The 19,811-nt window shown below is 60.5% G+C and overlaps 2 protein-coding genes across 2 annotated transcripts; one reads left to right on the top strand and one right to left on the bottom strand.

The window, feature by feature from the left end:
* Positions 1-426: 426 nt before the first annotated feature.
* Positions 427-5,308, top strand: MRPL45 (mitochondrial ribosomal protein L45). The gene is made up of 8 exons (XM_051640441.1): positions 427-500; positions 973-1,168; positions 1,290-1,407; positions 2,258-2,356; positions 2,915-2,963; positions 3,679-3,828; positions 3,921-4,094; positions 4,598-5,308. The coding sequence occupies exons 1-8, from the start codon at positions 444-446 to the stop codon at positions 4,655-4,657; spliced, it is 903 nt and encodes a 300-aa protein (XP_051496401.1). The 5' UTR covers positions 427-443; the 3' UTR covers positions 4,658-5,308.
* Positions 5,309-6,963: 1,655 nt separating this feature from the next.
* Positions 6,964-19,552, bottom strand: GPR179 (G protein-coupled receptor 179). Its single transcript, XM_051640083.1, has 11 exons — positions 19,062-19,552; positions 18,183-18,291; positions 17,232-17,322; positions 16,862-17,058; positions 16,570-16,638; positions 16,058-16,167; positions 15,728-15,966; positions 15,076-15,214; positions 14,803-14,908; positions 14,539-14,712; positions 6,964-14,248 (listed from the first exon to the last, which is right to left on the bottom strand). Exons 1-11 carry the CDS (start codon positions 19,550-19,552, stop codon positions 7,733-7,735), a joined length of 8,241 nt encoding a protein of 2,746 aa, XP_051496043.1. The 3' UTR covers positions 6,964-7,732.
* Between the last annotated feature and the right edge of the window lie 259 nt (positions 19,553-19,811).

Raw genomic sequence — 19,811 nt, 5'->3', positions numbered from 1 at the left:
TGCCATTTCAAATGCCAGAAGCATCAGGCACCGGGCGCTGCGGCAGCGCCGGATCCAGGCTGGGCGGAGGGGGTCCCCGGGGCGGGGGGGGGGGGGGCGCTCCGCAGTCCCGGGGGGTCCCTGACGCGTGGCCTGGGGTTGGGGTCCCGCACCCCCTGTCTCGGTATCACCGGGGGGGGGCGCGGCTGGAGCCCAACCTACCCGCCCCCCCCCGCACTGCACCAGCCACCGGGGTCCCCTCGGGGCGGAGCCTCCGCCGGCCCCCCCCCCCCGCCCCCCCGGCCCCCCCCACCCGCAGCCGCTGGAATTTTCCACTCGGAGCCGCGGCGCGAGCTCCCGCCGGCCCCGCCCCCCCGTACGAGACCCCGCCCCCTCCCGCCCGAGACCCCGCCCCTCCCGGGCTCAGGCTCCGCCCGCATCCCGGCGGGCCGCGCGGCGGGAAGATGGCGGCCGCCATGAAGGCGGGACTAGGGCGGCTGGGCCTGCGGGTGTGCGGGCAGGTGGGGCCCGGGAGCGGGGCTGGGGGCGGCAGGAGGGCCCGGGAGAGGGGCTGGGGGCGGCAGGTGGGGCCCGGGAGAGGGGCTGGGGGCGGCAGGTGGGGCCCGGGAGAGGGGCTGGGGGCGGCAGGAGGGCCCGGGAGCGGGGCTGGGGGCGGCAGGAGGGCCCGGGAGAGGGGCTGGGGGCGGCAGGAGGGACGGGGTGAGGGGCTGGGGGCGGCAGGAGGGACGGGGTGAGGGGCTGTGTGGGGCTCTTGAGGGGCTGAGAAGCTAAAGCAGGCGGGAAGTTGCTGAGGAGATGTGGGTTAGGGGGCATGGGGAGGGTTGTGGGGCAGGGAGGGCTGCAGAGGGTGGCGTTTGGGGTGTTTACAGCTGCTCTGTTTTCAGGAGGTGTGAAGGGACACCGAGTCCGGGTGTTGATGTTGTTTCCTGGCTGTTGGGCCAGCTCTGCAGCTTTGTTGTTTCTCCTCCTCAGGCTGCCGGGTCCGTGCTCCGCCCTGCTGGAGCAGCTCCAGCCTGTCTTGTTGTCCCCGTCAGAACCAAGAGGAGGTTTTCTGTCCCTGAATGGGCCAGAGAACTGTCACCTGAAGAGAAGGAGAGGAGACTCAGGTCTTTGGGGCTGATGTTTCCTGATGAACGGATAGAACGGACCTTCTACTTGGCCAGCACAGGTATTTCATCTTACACACATGATCAGGGAGCAGTGCTGCTTCTCCAGCTCTCAGCAGACGTGGCTTTGTTCCCTTTGTTTTGCTGGTTCAGAGCTTCCTGACCTTCCTCTCTCTCCTGCAGCTGAAATTATAGACCCTTATGTCCCTCCTGAGGGCGATGCCCGCTTGACTTCCCTGTCCAAAGATGGGCTGAAGCAAAAGATGCAGCAGCTGAAGCAGAGTGCAGCCTCCCAGCTGGCGTACGTACCTGCTCCTGGTTCTGAGCTGCAGAAGTTTTGCTCCTTTCTGTCTTGCACTGGGGAGATGACACATCTGGGTTTCATAGAATCATAGAATGGTGAAGGTTGGGAGGGACTGTGAAGATCATCAGGATCCAACCCCCTGTATGGGCAGGGACACCTCCCACCAGCCCAGGCTGCTCCAAGCCCCATCCAACCTGCCCTTCAACACTGCCAGGGATGGGGCAGCCACAGCTTCCCTGGGCAACCTGGGCCAGGCTCTCACCACCCTCACAGCAAAGAATTTCCTCCTCATGTCTCACCTCAATGTCCCTCTTCCAGTTTCAATCCATTCCCCTTGTTCTCTCTCTCCCTGCCCTTGTCCCAAGTCCCTCCCCAGCGTTCCTGGAGCCCCTTCAGGCACTGGAAGGTGCTCTCAGGTCTCCCTGGAGCCTTCTTTTCTCCAGGCTGAACCCCCCAACTCTCCCTGCCTGGCTCCAGAGCAGAGCTGCTCCAGCCCTCCCAGCATCTCTCTGGTCCCTCTACTCACTTTATGGCCCTTTTCTGCTTACTCCTTCCATCGTTCTTTTGTGCCACTTAACCTGGAGTCCCTGGTGTGAGAATGGACACAAGGAACCTGTCTTGGTGTGAGTGGATGGAGTGTGCACTCATTTATTATTTTTTCCTGAAGATTCTTTGGGTTTGCAGCAGTTTGAGTGTCTCATGAGCACCTAGAAGTTGTGTCTCAGTGGGGAGTCTCCCCTTCTCAGTTGCTTCCTGGTAAAAGCTGGACTTGAATTGTGGAGATTGAACATGTGAGGTGTTTCCTGATGGTCCTGAACTAACTGCAGAGCTTCTCTTGTCTTTTCAGCCTGCGTAAGATAAAAGATCATGATCCAGATTTCAGCACCAAAACCTTCCCTGAGAAGGCCCAGGAGATATTTATTGAAGCTCACAACTGCCTGGCAAAGTAAGAGCTTCTCTTTCCTTACATGCTCTGGTTTTCTTCCTTGTTTTTCTAATCCCTTCACCTTCTCTGCAACAAGTACTTTGTCTTTTCCTGCTCCCATCTCTGTGAAGAGCAGAATGTTGGAGATTTGGTCTCTGGCTTTTGATCCATGACAAGCAGGGGGCAGAAAACTCGCTCTGCCCTGCAGAGGAAGGAGCTGCTGCCCCACAGCAGATGAGTGGGTAGAATCACACTGCAGGGAATTGTTTGGATTTGAGATGATGCTCCACTGGCTTGCCCCACTTTCCAGGAATAGAACAGGTTTCAGAGCTGCATCATTTTTGGTTACAATTCCAAACACCAAGAAAACATGCAGGGCAGAGCTGGGTTCCAAGGGATCTTGGAGTCTTTTTCCTTGAAGTCTTGGGTTCATGTTCTGATTTTGTGCTGAGGTCACAGCTGAGAATTTGGCTTTTTCTAGTTTGCCAGTGGCTTGTATGTCTCCTGGGGAAGCAGGGATTTGGGGTGAGCCTCCTGGCAAGATGTGCCTTTGAGTAACAGGGTGTGTTTCACTTCCAGCTTTAACAAGCAGAAGCTTCACTCCCTGGTGACCGAGCGTTGCTACCCGGTGAGTGCTCCTCACATGCAGCCTGTCCTGGGTGTCTTCCATGGTCTCTGGGGCTCCTTAAAGCCTCATCATAGAATCATGGAATGGTTTGAGTTGGAAGGGACCTTAAAGCTCATCCAGTCCCACCCCCTGCACGGGCAGGAACACCTCCCACCAGCCCAGGCTGCTCCAAGCCCCATCCAACCTGCCCTTCAACACTGCCAGGGATGGGGCAGCCACAGCTTCCCTGGGCAACCTGGGCCAGGGTCTCACCCCCCTCACAGGGAAGAATTTCCTCCTCTTGTCTCACCTCAATCTCCCCTCTTCCAGTTTTAATACATTCCCCCTTGTCCTCTCACTCCTTGCCCTTGTCCAAAGCTCCTCCCCAGCTTTCTTGTAGACTTCCTTCCAGTACTGGAAGGTGCTCTAATGTCTCTCTTAATATCATGGGATGGTTTGGGTTGGAAGGGAGCTTGAAGATCATTCAGTTCCAACCCCCTGCATGGGCAGGGACACCTCCCAGCAGCCCAGGCTGCTCCCAGCCCCATCCAACCTGCCCTTCAACACTTCAGGGATGGGATCATCCGTCTCATGTTTTTCTGGCTACAGTGAAGAGAGAGCAGGGAGGGAAAGCACCGGTCTGAGCTGATGAATAAGTGCTCCCTTGTGTCCAGTAGTTTGCTTGTCATTCAGTTCACCTCCCGATGAAGGGGGTGCTGGTTCCTCCCCCTGGCAGGAGATGGTCCGTGGGAACAGGTACCGGACCATCCGGTGGAGCTTCCTGGAGTCCCTGGAGCCTCCCCGCGTGGTCCACGTCCGCTGCGACAGCGTCCTCAACCGCGGCAACCTGTACGGCCAGGTGACCGTGCGGATGCACACCCGGCAGGTACAGCCCTCCCTGCTCCCCCCTGCCTCCCTGCAGCCCCCCCTTCCCGTCCTGCTCCCTGCCCCACCCCAGTGCCTTGGCTCTTTCCACAGACTCTGGCCATTTACGACCGCTTCGGGCGGCTGATGTACGGCGGGGAGCAGGTCCCCAAGGATGTTCTGGAGTATGTGGTGTTTGAGAGGTACTTGGTCAACCCTTATGGCACCTGGAGGATGCATGGGAAGATTGTTCCGGAATGGGCTCCACCCAAGGAGCCCATCATTAAGGTAAAGCCACCAGGAGGAGGCACCAGCACGGCCTGTGTCTGGGGAGCCGAGGTCCTGAGTTAATTCCAGACAAAACCAAAGCTGAGCTTCCTGTAACAGGAAGACAGTGCATTGATCTGGAAGCAGAACTGTTTATTGGTGTGGGATGATCAGCCTCCAGCACCTGGAAGCTGTCACAGGAGGCTGAGGACATCTGACAGCAATGATTGAGGGGGTTAGAGCTCCCTGGCAAAGCAGGGCAGGTGCTTTGTCTTCCTGTGTTACTAAAAATGGGTGCTGGAGAGGAAGGAGGTGAGAGCCCTGGTGTAGAGCAAGGCTTGTCATCCCTATTCCCCCTCTGTGTCCTCCCCCACACTGCTGCCACCTGGTCACCTCCCCCTGCAAGGCCTCTGCAGTTCCAGGACCCCCTGCCCACCCTCTCGTGCTCCATAACATGAAGAATTCCTGTGACAGCTCTTCAGAGCTGCTCTGGCTCCTGCTGATTTTGTTCCTTGCTTTTCCAGACGGTGATGATTCCTGGCCCAACCTTGGATCCCTCACAAGAGCACAAAGAAGCAAAGTAGGAAATTCCAGAGCCTGGCCAGAGGCAGCAGTGCCAACAGCCCTGGAGGGAAGTGGAGAACATCTCTGGATGCAGGGGGTTGGATGTGGCTGTGTCTTCCCAGGGAGCAGCCCGCAAACAAAATGGCTTCAGAAAGGGAGTCCAGCCACTAAGAATTTGCTCATTGCTCCTCTTTCCTTTAAAGAAGCAAGAGGGTCCTGGGAGGGGGATTCAGATGAGCTCTGAGAAGAGCTTGACTCTGTCCAAGTAGCCCTAAGTGTGCAGCTTCTTACCACTCTGTGTTTGTGAGGCTGGGCAGCCTGTTCCCTTCAGGCCAACCTCTGTCCTGAGCCTGGATCCTGGGAGCCCTTGGCAGCAGAAATCTATCCAGGCATGGAATGTTGAATACTCCCATGGGAAATGTCACAGACCTGGTGGGCTTTCATTAAAACTTGCAGCAGTAGGTGTTGGCACTTTCTTTTCTACTGATTCCCAGGCATCTTTTTATTTTAACAGAAAAGAGGGCAGAGCAGCAAGGACACTTCAAATCAAATTGTGCTGGGTGGGCCCTGCAATCAGGCTCCTGCTGCTCTGGTGCTTGTTAGTGGCCCAGCTTCCCAAAGGGGCTGCAGCACAGCAAGGATCACTGAATAAAAGATTTTTTGACTCCTCAGGTCAGTGTTTGTGTCAACCAGCACCTTCCTGAGAGGGGGTGTTTCTCCTGGCTGCTGGGTTCTGGTGAGTTTGTTCCAGAGCTCAGGGATTCAGTGCTGAGATGTTGTCAGTGGGAGGCTGGCACCATCCTGTGGACATGATGGCATTCGCAGCAGGGCCCTGGGATTTGCAGGCTGTGGGGGTTGGGAAAACACTTACCCAGAGGTTCTGGGGCTGGGAGTGAGCCAGTGCACTCTGCTGGTCCTGCTCTGCTTTGCTTGGATACGTTCCATTTACTTCCAGTCAACAGAGCAAAATACCCACTAGTCATCATTTCTTCTCAACCTTGTCTTGCTTTTTAACTCGGGCATTTTCCAGAGCTGGTGAGAGTTCAGTGTGTGTTTTCATCTTCCTTGGAAGAGATTTATGGAGTATGCAGTGAGAGTTTATGACTCCTTGAGTTTCAAGAGTGTTTCTTGTGGATGATGTTCTTTTGAAAGGACAGAAGATCATCTTGGTGCTCTGCTGGGAGAGGAGCCAGCAATGGAGAATCCCTCTCATCTTTTTTTTGAAGGGTGTCACAACTTGTCTGCCTTTCCTGGAGGAACCTGCTATATTGAGCCTCCTGTCTGTGCTTCATTCACCAGCTGAGGAGAGATTCCAGGCTCCAGGAGATGTGAGCTGGGCTGGGAACTAAAATAAATGGAGTGGGAGCTGCCTGGTTGGTGCCTGGTGTGGCTCAAGCAGCTTACACACAGGTATGGATGTGACTCCTCAACCAAAACCTACAGGTTCTTCAGCTCTGGCTCTGAATGAAAAGAGTTTTTCTGGGAGAACAGCCTCTCCTTCTAGTCTAGCAGTGTGTGGGTCCCCATCCCTCTCCCCAATATTCCAAACCTCTGCAACTAAACCACTTCTGTTCCCAGATTTCCCTCTCAGCCTCTCACTGCTTTCTGCTCTATCTCTGCCTTTTGAGCACGTTTAGGCTCCTGCCCACACCCCATAAATCAGCCACCCAGTGTGCACTCTGTAGACAACACTTTTTATTGTCTTACACTTCCTTACACAACCAGGTGATTGTTCAGTGCTGGAGAGCACAGGGAGCACGTTGGAGCAACACCCACTTCCTAAGGGGAGTGGAAGTAAAGGAGAAAAGAAGGTCAGGATGAGCCTTGAGCCTTGTGGAGACAAGAGGGAGAACTGAAACCTTCACTTCTGCTGTCTCTGTTTTTATTTGTTTCCATTAAATGGAGCAGAGGGACAGATATCTGGGGAGGCTGGAGGAGGTGGTGTTTCCCAGGGGCTGACTCTGAGGCTTCTCCTCTTGGAGGTCCTTGTGTCTCTGTGATCTCAGCATCTTCTCTGTCACACAGGAGTCTCTGCCTCTCTGCCCCAGGGGAATGGCCTGGGAAATACAGGCAGGAAGGGAAATGTGGGATGGCAAAAGGCATCCAGCCTTTCTACAGATGGGCTGTGAAAAATGAAGGCTTGCTAGTGCTGGTGGGAGTGTTGGTGGAGACGACTCCTGTGATGGGAAGTTGAGCCCTGGGCACGTCTGTACACGTGGTGAGTGAAGAAGGAACCAGTCACAACAAAGTGCTTTGAGAAATCAGTGGCTTTGTTAGTTAAGACAAACACCTTCACAGCTGAGAGGAGGTTGAAGAGGGAGCACCCACCTCAGCCTGCAGAGGGGCAGGGGTTGCAGCAGAGCAGAGGAGTGGCCTGGAGGTTGGTTCATCCCACCCAGGTCGAGTGATGGGATTGGGCATCACCAAGGGCAGGGCTGGGCTGACAGTGCAGGACCAAAACGGAGCAGAAAGGTTTGCTTGGCATGTGTGGAAGTCCTGGGGCTGGCTCGGTGACTTCAGAGGACATTTAAAAATAAATGACTTTGTGGCAAGGAAGCAAGATGTGTGGTGGGACTGGCTGGGAACAACCCTTCATCCCCAGCTTCAGAACCTGCCTGGTCCCAGCAGTGCTTACAGAAACCTCCCTGGCTTCAAATGGAGGTGACAGCAGGTCTGGGGGAGATCCACTGGGCTGCAGAAGCCCTGGAAAGCTGTTTCCACAGAATCACAGACTGGTTTAGGTTGGAAGGGACCTTAAAGATGATCTCGTTCCAACCCTCTGCATGGGCAGGGACACCTCCCACTGGGAGGTGCTTGGGTGCCCTGCTTGGATGGAGGGGACCCTGTGCTGGGCCTGGTACCTGTGGGTGGTATTTGAAGGCAGGAGATGTTAACTGCCCCCTTGCTGCTGGTCCCCAAGCCTGGCTGGCTTTGATGGCCACCAGTGGAGCTTGCTGGGAGCATGGCCATGCCGTTGGCTTTGGTGGACACTTCCATCCCTCTCCAGGCTGTGCAGGTAGGCAGCAGCCTTCAGCTGGAGACCCTCTGTTGGAGAAAGCTGTGTCTGCACCCAGCTGGTGGCTGGAGGGAAGGAGCTACTCGTGGTCCCAGGGGCAGACGTCGGGCTTGGTTCCACTCGCAGCCCTGTCTCCATCTCCAGGGCTCACACCTGCCCTGCCCTGCCCAGGGAGGGTCGGGGTGGGATCTACACCCTCCACCTCTTCCCATGGACACACCTCGGAGGATTTCCTGCTGTCTGTGCTGGGCTTGTCGGGGGCTGCTGGAGCCTCTTCTGCTTCCCAGGGACAACCCCGGGCTGTGCTGCTGCCCGGGCTGGAGCTGCTGCCCGCGGCAGGAGCCGCTCCCGCCTCCCGGCGGGGCTGGATGCCCGGTACGATGCGGCACAGGGGCTTGTGCTCAGCTCTGCCCGTGGGTTTCCCCAGCAGAGCTGACCCGTCGCTGGCTCCTGCCACCAGCTTTGGCTCTCCCGGCCCGCTGGGGGACACTCCCTCAGCTCCCCGGGGCTGCACGCCGGGCTGGAAGCCGGTGGGCTCTGCTGCTGCCCAGGGGCAAATGTCAGATGTCCTGCTCTCTGCACGGTCAGGCTTCCTGGACGGCTCTTTGCCTGCTGCAGTTTTTAAGGAGGGCTCCTCCGTGCCCAGGCTCTGCCAGGGGCAGGCGGACTCCCGCTCCCCACTCCCCTTCTCCTGAGGTTTGGAAGCACCAGCTGGTTTTGATGGGGAGCTCCCCTTCCCCGGGACTGCTCCTTCCTGCGGCAGAGGTGCAGCCGCCTCCCAGGGGCAGATCGCTGCTTTGTCGCTGGAACTGAGCTCAGGAGCCTCCCAAGGACACACCTCTGCCTTCAGGCTCTCCACGCTCTGGGACTTCTTTGAGGATGATTTGGGCAGTGCTGGGATCCCAGAGCGGGACTTCTCAGGGGGCTGCTCCATGTCTGTGCTCTCCCAGGGACAGACCTCAGCCTTCATGCTCCCCATGCTCTCCGATGTCTTGGCAGTGGATTTCAGCAGTTCTGTGCTCTTTGTCCTGGACTTGGAGATTCCCTCTGTGTCCGTGCTCTCCCAGGGACAGATGGACTCACGGTCTCTGCTCACTGCCTCCTTCTTTGCAGATGTGCTCTCTGCAGCCTCTTTCAAAACACCCTGACTTGTTGAAGAGCTTCTGCTCACTTTGCCTGATGGAGGAGCAGCCACCTCCCAAGGGCAGATTTCTGCTTTGTCAGTGGCCTCGAGCTCAGGAGCCTCCCAAGGACACACCTCTGCCTTCAGGCTCTCCACACTCTGGGACTTCTTTGAGGATGATTTGGGCAGTGCTGGGATCCCAGAGCGGGACTTCTCAGGGGGCTGCTCTGTGTCTGTGCTCTCCCAGGGACAGACCTCAGCCTTCATGCTCCCCATGCTCTCCGATGTCTTGACAGTGGTTTTCTTCAGCTCTGTGCTCTTTGTCCTGGACCCCACAGTGGTTCCCTCCGTGTCTGTGCTCTCCCAGGGACAGATGGACTCACGGTCTCTGCTCACTGCCTCCTTCTTTGCAGACGTGCTCTCTGCAGCCTCTTTCAAAACACCCTGACTTGTTGAAGAGCTTCTGCTCACTGTGGACAGAGCACCGCTGGCTTGTCTTGGTTTCTCTGTGCCTGATGGTGGAGCAGCCACCTCCCAGGGGCAGATTGCTGCTTTATCACTGGCCTCGAGCTCAGGAGCCTCCCAAGGACACACCTCTGCCTTCAGGCTCTCCACACTCTGGGATTTCTTTGAGGATGATTTGGGCAGTGCTGGGATCCCAGAGCGGGACTTCTCAGGGGGCTTCTCCGTGTCTGTGCTCTCCCAGGGACAGATGGACTCACGGTCTCTGCTCACTGCCTCCTTCTTTGCAAACGTGCTCTCTCCTGTCTCTTTGTGGAGCCCTTGACCTGTCGAAGGGCTTCTGCTCACTGTGGACAGAGCATCTTTCTCTTGTCTTGGTTTCTCTTTGCCTGATGGTGGAGCAGCCACCTCCCAGGGGCAGACTGCTGCTTTATCACTGGCCTCGAGCTCAGGAGCCTCCCAAGGACACACCTCTGCCTTCAGGCTCTCCACGCTCTGGGATTTCTTTGAGGATGATTTGGGCAGCCTGGGGCTCCTGCTGTGAGGTTGTTCTGGGGTCTGCTCTGTGCCCAGGCTCTCCCAGGGACAGACCTCCTCCTTTATGCTCTCCATGCTCACAAATGCCTGGGATTTCAGCAGCTCTGTGCTCTTCCTGGTGGACCCCACAGTGGTTCCCTCCGTGTCCGTGCTCTCCCAGGGACAGATGGACTCACGGTCTCTGCTCACTGCCTCCTTCTTTGCAGACGTGCTCTCTCCTTTCTCTTTCAAAACACCTTGACTTGTCGAAGGGCTTCTGCTCACTTTGCCTGATGGAGGAGCAGCCACCTCCCAGGGGCAGATTTCTGCTTTATCACTGGCCTCGAGCTCAGGAGCCTCCCAAGGACACACCTCTGCCTTCAGGCTCTCCACACTCTGGGACTTCTTTGAGGATGATTTGGGCAGTGCTGGGATCCCAGAGCGGGACTTCTCAGGGGGCTGCTCCATGTCTGTGCTCTCCCAGGGACAGACCTCAGCCTTCATGCTCCCCATGCTCTCCAATGTCTTGGCAGTGGATTTCAGCAGTTCTGTGCTCTTTGTCCTGGACTTGGAGATTCCCTCTGTGTCCGTGCTCTCCCAGGGACAGATGGACTCACGGTCTCTGCTCACTGCCTCCTTCTTTGCAAACGTGCTCTCTGCAGCCTCTTTCAAGACACTACGATGTGTTGAAGGGCTTCTGCTCACTGTGGACAGAGCACCGCTGGCTTGTCTTGGTTTCTCTTTGCCTGATGGTGGAGCAGCCACCTCCCAAGGGCAGATTTCTGCTTTGTCAGTGGCCTCGAGCTCAGGAGCCTCCCAAGGACACACCTCTGCCTTCAGGCTCTCCACGCTCTGGGATTTCTTTGAGGATGATTTGGGCAGCCTGGGGCTTCTGCTGTGAGGTTGTTCTGGGGTCTGCTCTGTGCCCAGGCTCTCCCAGGGACAGACCTCCTCCTTTATGCTCTCCATGCTCACAAATGCCTGGGATTTCAGCAGCTCTGTGCTCTTCCTGATGGACCCCACAGTGGTTCCCTCCGTGTCCGTGCTCTCCCAGGGACAGATGGACTCACGGTCTCTGCTCACTGCCTCCTTCTTTGCAGATGTGCTCTCTGCAGCCTCTTTCAAAACACCCTGACTTGTTGAAGAGCTGCTCACTTTGCCTGATGGAGGAGCAGCCACCTCCCAGGGACAGATTTCTGCTTTATCAGTGGCCTCGAGCTCAGGAGCCTCCCAAGGACACACCTCTGCCTTCAGGCTCTCCACGCTCTGGGATTTCTTTGAAGGTGATTTGGGCAGCCTGGGGCTCCTGCCATGAGGTTGTTCTGGGCTCTGCTCCGTGCCCAGGCTCTCCCAGGGACAGACCTCCTCCTTTATGCTCACCAATGTCTGGGATTTCTTGGACTCTGTTTTTGAATGCTCCAGGCTTTTCTTAATGAACTTTGTGTTTGGCCCGGTGTTCCTGTGCTCCAGCCACTGGCCACCCCCCTCTGCCAGCTTTGCTTTGTCATCTTCAAGTCCTCCAGATCCTGGTTTGTTTTCCCCACTGGAAGTCCCACACATGTCCTGACTTGGTTTCTCCTTCCCCAGTGGAGCTGCATGTTCTACCCAAGGGCAGGTTTCTGTTTTAGGAAGTGGCTCATCCACCACTTCCCAAGGACAAACATTGGCTTTTTTGCTGTCGATGGTTCCCACTTGCTTAGATGATGGTTTGAGCAGCAGTGGGGGTTTTCCTCTGACTCCCATGCTGGGCTGCTCCACAACTTCCCCAGGGCTGGGGGCTCCTCGCTGGCTGCTCCCCTTGCCTGTGGTCTCTGGCGTGGCTTTCGGGGCTGCCCTCTCTGGGGAAGCCCCATCCTCCTCTTGGGAAATGTCACCATCGTGTGATTTTCCTGCATCAGATGAGGCCGTTCCTCTCTCCCAAGGGCAAACTTCTCCTGCGTCGCTGTCAGCTCCTGCTGCTTCCCAGGGACAAACCGAAGCCTGAGCGCTCGTTCGGCTCCTCAAGGTCACACCTGGCAGCTCAGAACTTTTGGGAGCAGGTTTTGGGGGGGGTCCCTCACTGCTGGTGCTGCCCTGGCCCTCCTGCTCTCCCAGAAAACCCCCTGATTTTGGTCTGATTCCCTTGGCCAGCTGCCTCCTCACTCCCTCCTGCCTCTTTTCCTCCAGCTGAGCCCCCTCCTCATCCCAGGGGCAGATTTCTGCTCTGATGGTGTTTTCCACTTCCCTGTTCTCCCACGGACAAACCTCAGCCCTCCTGCCCTCCATGCTGCCCACTTTCTCTGAAGGTGCTGGTGGTTTCTCCATGTCTGGCTCTTCCCCGGGGCGGGGGGCTTCCCCCTTGCTGCCACCCTTTCCTGGGGTGCCCTCGCTCTCCTCCAAGGGGCATATTTCTGTTTTCATGCTGGAATCTGCCCAGCTTTCCCCAGGACAGACCTCTGTCCTTCCAGCTGTCCCCAGAGCAGCCGGGGCCATCTCCACACTCCGGCTCCTTGGGGACACCTTCCTGACACCCCAGCTCTCCCTGGGACCAAGGAGCTCAGGCTGGCTGCTGCTCTTCTTTAGCCTGTTGCCCGGGCTCTCCTCTCCCAGCAGGACCTCACTGTCCTCCTGGGAAGCAACGGCCTCCTGGCGCAGCAAGGCTCCTTTTCCTGCTGGGATGCCTGAGGCTCCCCGGGGACAAGCCTCAGCCCCTGTCCCCTCAGCAGCCACTCCCTGCACACCAGCAGCGGGTGGCTGGGACCTGCCTGCAGTGGCTTTTGCATGTGGCTGCTCCACCTCTGCATGGTCTGAAGGGGGGTGGATGGACCTGCTGCCCCCCTCAGCCACCCCTTCCTTTGCTGTGGTCAGGCTCACCCTGGCAGCAGGAGCATCCTTCTCTGGAGCCTCAGCCTCTTGCTGGGGACAGATCTGTGCTGTCCCACCACCAGCCACTGCTGAGCTTTCACAGGGACCTTCTGCTCCTTCTCGGTGACCAACACAGAGTGGGATCTCATGCACCCCTGAGGGTGGCCTTGGGCCCCCACCAGCACCCACATCCCCCTGGAGAGCAGTGGGGTCCTCTGCCAGTTTCTCAGCACTGCCTGTCCCCAGGGCTGGCCTGTCACACTGGCCCTCTGCCCTGCTGTCCCCCCGTGAGTGGGCAGCGGGCACACTGCTAGGCCTCTGCCCACTCCACTCAGGACTTCTGGTGGCAGAGCCTTGGCCGACCCCCCCGAGGGACATGGCTGATGTCCCTGCCAGGCCAGACCTCTCCTTCCTGCTGCCCCCCTCCTGCTCATGGTCCCTCTTCCTGGAGCTCCCTTTGCCTTCTCTCTTTCCCCTCAGGATGCTTTTCCCCCTGGCATGGTTGAAGGCTTTGATGGCAAGTTCCAGGCCATGGAGGGAGCTCTGGGAGAATGGCTTCAGGCTTGGGGGGGCAGCCACTGTGTCACCGGGGGTCCCTGAGTCTGCTGCTTCCTTGGCTTTTTGCTTCTGGCTGAGGATCTCCTCCTGGACCAGCTCCCAGGGGCAGACGTGTGCTGGGATGGAGGCCATGGCCCTCAGCTGGCCCCTCCTCTCCGGGGGACACTCCTGTCCTGGATCTTCCTCTGCTGTCCCCTCTGGCTTCCCCACCTGTGCTGGGGGGTCCGTGGGTGGCTCCGGGCTGTCCCTAGAAGGTGTGGCACAGAGCCCCAGGCTCTGGTACCGGACAGGGGGTGGTGGTGGGGTCCTCCTCACTGCCACCCTCACCCGTCCAGGCAGGTGGGAGCTGTCAACACTGATGCTCTTGATGGGTGTGTAGGTGACATGTTTCTGCACCTTCCCATGGCCCAGGGGGGACAAGTGCTCCTGGGGACCCCCCTGGGTGGGGCTGGAATCAGCTGGTGGGATGGCATCAGCTGCGCTGGGGCTTTGGGTCTTCCTGGCTTGTTCTCCCTGGCCCACGGGCTGCCCCGAGGAGGGGATGGGTGGGTGAGGGTCTCCGTGCCGTTCTGCTCGGCTGGCAGCGAGCAGGGCCACCTCTCGTGCCCCAGACACCACGCTGTGTGACTTCTGCAAGGGGGCCGCGTGGGGCAGGGGGGGCTGCCCGGGGCCCCCCAGGTTTTGGGCGCTGGCTGACTTGCAGACGAGCGGGGCAGCATCGAGGGACTCGCTGTCAGATGGCTCCGAGGCTGCTGTCACCACCATCTTCCTCCCCAGCACAGGCTCCCCGGGGGAACCGGGGGTGGAGGAGCCTCCCCGGGGCTCCCGCGCGGGCCCCTCGGATCTGCGGGACTTGCGCGGGGTCGCGGGGCGGTGCCGGGAACTGTCCCCCCCCCGTGTCCTTGGGCTGGCACCGTCGGGGAGCAGTCTGGCCGAGGAGCCGCGGCGTTCCGGGGTGCCCGCCCGTTCCTCGCTGCTCCGGCGCAGGGTGGAGCGGCGGGGGCTGCGTTTTTTGGGCAGGTGGGGGTTGTTGGCTGCCATCTTCTGCGTCTTGTGCACCTCCAGCTGCCTGTAGAGCTTCTTCAGCTCCTCCTGCGCGCCGGGGGACGCGGCAGAGAGAGGGGAGAGAGGAGAGCAGGTACAACGGGGTGACCCCACAACGCCCCAGCTTGAGCCCTGAGGCCAGCCTGTCACCGTGTCCCCAAGCCCCCACACTGCCTGTCCCTCCCACCCGGGGGGACACAGCGGGTTTCCCCACGGTGGCGGTTCGACCCTGCACCCCCCCACTCCCCGCCCCCCCGAGCCCCCCCCTCTGCTTTGCATCAGGAGAAAGATTGCGAAAGGCACCTCTTACTCTGCGCGGGGCTGCATAGCTAGCGTCAAAAGAAGGTCCTGAGTGTGCCACCCACCCGAATGTCATCGGGGTCGAGACTGTGCTCGCTCCAGGCGGACGCGATGCTGCTGTTGAGGCAGGAGCGCGAGTGGCCCATGTCCAGCTCGTCCTCGTACACCTCGGCCGCGATCTCCTCCCGCAGCGGCGAGCCGGTGTGCAGGAGCTGGGCGGGGGGGGGACGAGGGGTGAGCTCCCTGGGGGGGCCCTGGAACAGCGGGGAACCCCAGCCCCGTCACCCCCAGCCCAGCGTTACCTTGGGGATGAAGAGCAGCGCCAGGGTCATGGTGATGGTGCTGTGGGTGTGGGCGAAGAAGAGGAGCAGGGTCCAGTCGGGGTGCAGCGAGGGGACCATGATGAACCTGGAAGGGGTGAGGAGGGCAGCGCCGGGTCCCACCCAGGCACCCAGAGCCCCCTCCCCACCTCCAGAACCTGCTGGGGACCCGCACAGGGAGCCTGCTGGCTTCAAGGGTTTGCTGCTGGTTCCCCTGCCTCATCAGGGGTGAGGAATCTCAGCCCCGTGTCCTACCTGGCCAGGTGGAAGGCAGCCGAGATCATGAGCTCGTTGTGGAGCGCGATGCCCATGTAGCGGGGCTCGTGGAAGGCGGAGGGCACGGGGCGGGTGGCGTAGCACAGGAAGCTGCCCCACAGCAGGAACAGCAGCTCAGCTGCGGGAGAGAGAGGTGCTGAGCACCCAGACCCACCACCCTGCTGCTCCCGTGGGGTGGCTGCCTGCTGGGAGCCCCCTGCTTCAGGGACCATCAAGGCCCTGGGCACACGCCGCGGTTGGAGCTGGGTCTGGTGCAGGGAATGCTCTGGCACAGCCTGCCTGAAGGCTCCAGGATTCATCACCCTGTGCTGGGGGATTGACCCTGCACCAGGGTGAGTCCTGGGGGTGCTCAGAGGAGGGTGGGAATCCTCTGGTGCAGGGAATCCTCTGGCACAGCTTGCCTGAAGGCACCAGGATTCATCACCCTGTGCTGGGGGATTGACCCTGCACCAGGGTGAGTCCTGGGGGTGCTCAGAGGAGGGTGGGAAGCAGCTTGGGCACCCCAGTCCCATTTGCAGGTTCCCAGCAGGTGAAACGGATGAGGAAATAAAAATCCCACAGGCTGCCTTTACAGGGTGGGGCCCTGGGGCTGAGGGGGGGACACCCCCATGACCTCAGGGGGTGTCCTCACCAATCACCATCATGTAGTCCCAGCGGTCATGGCCACAGATGTAGAAGTGGAGACCATGGGTGGTCTGGGTGCGGATCACCAGCGGGATGTTCTTGTCGATGTTCTCCAGCATCCCGATGGTCCAGGCTGCCAGGAACCACAGCACCAGGAGCAGGATCAAACCCAGCGTCTTCAGCACCCGCCCGCTCGACACGTAGGGCACCCGCTGGGCCGTGCGGGACAGGAACACCTTCAGCACCCTGCGAGGGGTGGAGGGGTGAGCCCCCAGCCCAGCCCTGCTTGGGGAGGGGGGGATCCCCGAGTACCCAGCAGCCCCCCCATCCCAGCTACCTGTGCAGCTTGAGGGTGATGGTGCCGTAGACGATGGCGAAGCCGAGCACGCGCACCCAGCGCAGGACGATGCAGCGGAAGATGCTCGGCTTGAAGTACAGGATGAAGACCTGGGGGGAGGTGGGAGAGAGACGGGTTGGGGGGCATGTTCTGTGGTTGGCATGGGCTCGATCCTGCCTGCCGGGGGTGGGGGGCCGGGCAGTGAACATCAGAGACTCAGAAAGCACCCGCTTTTGGGACAGCCCCACCACCGCTCTTCCCCCCTCAGCCCCACCTCGCAGCTCCTGTGGGAGGGAGAGGGGATTTGGGCAGGGATTAGTTCCCGCGGCCAGAGAGAGAAAAGGGATTTGGTTTTCCGAGAAGGTTTATATCCCGGCCACTTGGGGCTGTGCCAGCAAAAATTAACAATTAGGTGGAGTTGTGCCTGTGCCCTGCTTGGGGCCAGCTCGGCTGCAAACGCTCCTAAACCCCAGCCCAGGGGTTTTCAGCCCTGGGAACGGCTGGATACTCACCGGGAAATAGAGGAGGAGGGACCCGAAGAGGATTGTCTCCAGGAGGATGACTCCCGATGACCGGATCCTCTGCAGGGACAGAGGCATGAGGGTGCAGCCCAGAGCCAGTGCCCAGGGGGGGATCCAGGGCAGGGAGACCCTCCCCGAGCGTGCCAGGGTGTTTTGGAGCTGTGACATCCTTCCCGCTGCTGTGACCTCCCCCCGAGAGCTCCCCCGAGGCTGTGGGCTTTAGGGTGGGAGGGGAGCGGGGCCGGGGTGATGGGTGGAGGGGGAGGACCCCGGGTCGTCTTGCCTTGCTCCGTCGGAAGTGGTAGGAGACGAGCATGCTGAGGAAGACAGCCAGCATGCAGCCAGCCTGGCAGGACAGGACGGCCGCCCGCAGCACATGGTCCTCCTGGATCAGGCAAGGTTTGTCATCCTCGCAGGTGGCACATCCCTGGTGGCAGGGCTGGCACGCCAGCCGGGACCCCTCGTCTGCCCCTGCCGAGCCTGGGGACAGAGCCACGGCCAGGTGAGGCCACCACATCCTGGGCTTGGTGGCACTTCCCCATGCTTGGGCTTCCCCAAACCCCCCCAGCCCTGGAGCCCGTGGCTGTAGCCATGAGCCACTGGGTGGAATGGGGGACCCCAGGGCTGGGCACAGCACCCACCTGCCCGGGCACCACTGGCCACTCCGCCGGCCCTGTAAAAGCCTGGCTTGCACTGGCACAGGTACCTCCCGAGGACAAAGCCACGGCTCTCCTGAGGGACACACTGAAGGAGACAGGCTGAGACACACTGAAGGGCAAGGACTCAACCTGCTCCCCCCACCCTGGCACCCCCTCCCTGTCCCAAGGCCTCCAGCAGCCCCCGGTTTATGGGTACCTGACCCCATCCCATCCTCCTCCATGGCCGGGAGGAATCAGTGGTTAAACATTGAAGAACTAAAAGCCAAAGCTTGGCCCCCAAATCCCTCCCTAAAACCTAAATGGACACCTAATCCTGCCCGGCCATGACGGCAGCAGCGGGCAGGGCTCTGCTGCCCTAATCCCCCTCGGCCAAATCCTGCCCCAAACAGGCTGGCAGCTCCAGTGGGTATTGTTGTTTCTTGGAGAGATGCCCAATGGCACAGCCCGTCCCTCCCGAGGGTATTGCCAGCAGGAAAGAGACGCTGGTGACGCCTTTCCCACTCGGGGACAGATTTTAGCCTTCGAGGTGGGACCCTGAGCTGGGGGGCTGCAGGGTTTGCCCTGGTGGGGGATGCTGCTGGTGGTGAAACACTCTTGGGCATCACCAGCTCAGTTAGGTGGGCACCACTGGAGGGGATGGGGGTGGTCGGGGTGAATTGCCCCTTGCTGGCAGCCCCTGGAGCCCTGCTGTCCCTGGTGTCACCCACAGCCGGGTCACCCACTGCTGCTGGTGGCGGGGAGGGAAGATTTGCACAATAAACCCCTCGGCTGCAGCGCCCAGAGCAGCTGAACGGAGCAGATGGATGGGCCAGGAGAGGATAAAGCTCAGCCAGGAGGGAGGGACACGCACAGGGAGACAGCCTGGATGGGGGGACAGGGACGGTGTGGTGTGGGGACCCCCCCAGCCCTGCAGGGGATGGGGAGCAGGGTGCTGGGTGCTGGTACCTGGGTGCTGTTGAGGTCACAACGGTGCGTGTCGGCGAACCAGCCCGGCCCGCTGGAGCACTGGTCGATGGCCACGTCCTGCAGCTCAATGTCCACCCGCACGACACCCCTGACAGAGGGACAGGGTCAGCCCGGGGGGAGCCTCCCTGTGCCCCCCACCCAGTCTGACCATGTCCCACCGTTCGCCCTGGGACAGGCAGCAGGGGAGGACAGAGCCACGGGGGGGGGCTGGTGCTGGTGCATGGACTGGTGGGACAGTGTGAAGTGTCATCAATGTCCCCTGACCCCTGATCGGGGATGTCCCCCCTCAGAGATGTGCTGGGAGGAGGCTGGAGCTGGGGCAGCAGCTCCTGGGTGTGAATTCTGGCTCTCAAGAGGGGCTTTAATACAACCAGTCAGGAAACGGGAGCTGCTGGGGTGGCCCTGTCGCTCGTCCTGCAGAACTGACCTTCCCTGGGTGCTCTGAGGAGGACATGGATTCCCCCTGGGAGCAGGGGCCATGTCCCCTCTCCACAGCTGCCCCCTCCCCGTCCCGCTGTGGGGTGCAGCAGGGACCCACAAGTCCAGGGACACCCCCAGCACCCAGGAGGGACCCCAGCCCAGCTCAGCCCCCCCAGCCCAGCTGTGGCAGGGGGGTGGCAGTCCGAGGTGGGATGTGAGGGGGCCAACCAAGGGGGGACAGGGGGCAGCTTCTTGCCTGTGGACGTGCAAATACCCACGCACAGGCTCAGGGGATGCAGGAAGGGGGACTGGCACATCCCCTGCACCCTGCTGCCTGCACCCTGGGGTGGTGCCTCCAGCGTCTCCCCCAACCCTCTTACATCCCCCCAGCCCCCTTAGACCCCCTCGACCCCTCCAAACCCTCCGGCTACCACTTACTTGAACTCAGGGCTGAGATCTGGCTTGAGCCCGTAGAAAGCAGAGGAGAGTGTGACCATCCAGGCGGGCAGGAACCTGCCGTCCCGGCACTCGAGGAACGGCGGGGACCACCGCACCTGTCCCGGCTCCCCCACGTAGCTGTCACCCCGCTGCCACTTGGGGGTCTCCATGGTGTGCAGGTCGTTGCTGAGCACGCGCTTGCGGAGCTGGGGGGTCCGCTGGGATTTGAGGGCGTTGAACCACTCGTTGTCCCAGCTGAGGTTGCCCAGGCTGGGGGCGGCGGCCGAGACGTCCTGCAACAGGATCTCACCCTCCCCCTTGGTGGCCTGAAGCATCAGCCGGGGCTTGGGGGCCAGCGGGTGGGCGTCGAGGGCCAGCACCGCCCGGCGCACCCAGGGGTGCCCCTCCACCAGGCTGCGGACCAGCGCCTGGTACCACTCCACGTCCTCCCCGACGCTGGCCTCGCGGATGTCGTTGGTCTGGAAGAGCATGTTGAGGAAGTTGGCGGCGTGGGCCAGCGCCTCGGGGGCGGCACGCAGGGTGGCACGGAGCCCCGGGGGGGGAGCGGGGCCGGGGGCCCCCGCCGGGACCCCCCGGCTGCAGTTAGCCTGAGCCAGCCGCTGCGCATCCCCCGTCTGCAGGAACTCCAGAGCCGCCCCCGAGCCCTCGGCATCCGCCGGGGCTCCCGGCTCCGCTGTGGGCACCCAGGAGGACGAGGGAGCCGGGGACCATCCCGGCGGCCCGGGGGGT

Source organism: Apus apus, chromosome 25, assembly GCF_020740795.1.
Source record: "Apus apus isolate bApuApu2 chromosome 25, bApuApu2.pri.cur, whole genome shotgun sequence".
Lineage (NCBI taxonomy): Eukaryota > Metazoa > Chordata > Aves > Apodiformes > Apodidae > Apus > Apus apus.
The sequence above is the reverse complement of the archived record's forward strand: the minus strand, read 5'-3'. Positions and strand labels throughout refer to the sequence as shown.

Excerpts from the sequence above, each read along its gene's own strand:
- MRPL45 (XM_051640441.1), top strand. The coding sequence starts at position 444 with ATGGCGGCCGCCATGAAGGCGGGACTAGGGCGGCTGGGCCTGCGGGTG. Across the intron at positions 1,169-1,289 it reads CTTCTACTTGGCCAGCACAG|CTGAAATTATAGACCCTTAT; the intron begins GTATTTCATCTT and ends TCTCTCCTGCAG. Across the intron at positions 1,408-2,257 it reads AGTGCAGCCTCCCAGCTGGC|CCTGCGTAAGATAAAAGATC; the intron begins GTACGTACCTGC and ends TTGTCTTTTCAG.
- GPR179 (XM_051640083.1), bottom strand. The coding sequence starts at position 19,552 with ATGCTCTTCCAGACCAACGACATCCGCGAGGCCAGCGTCGGGGAGGAC. Across the intron at positions 16,168-16,569 it reads CCCTCCTCCTCTATTTCCCG|GTCTTCATCCTGTACTTCAA; the intron begins GTGAGTATCCAG and ends ACCTCCCCCCAG. Across the intron at positions 14,249-14,538 it reads GCACACTCAGGACCTTCTTT|GAGGAGCTGAAGAAGCTCTA; the intron begins TGACGCTAGCTA and ends CCCGGCGCGCAG.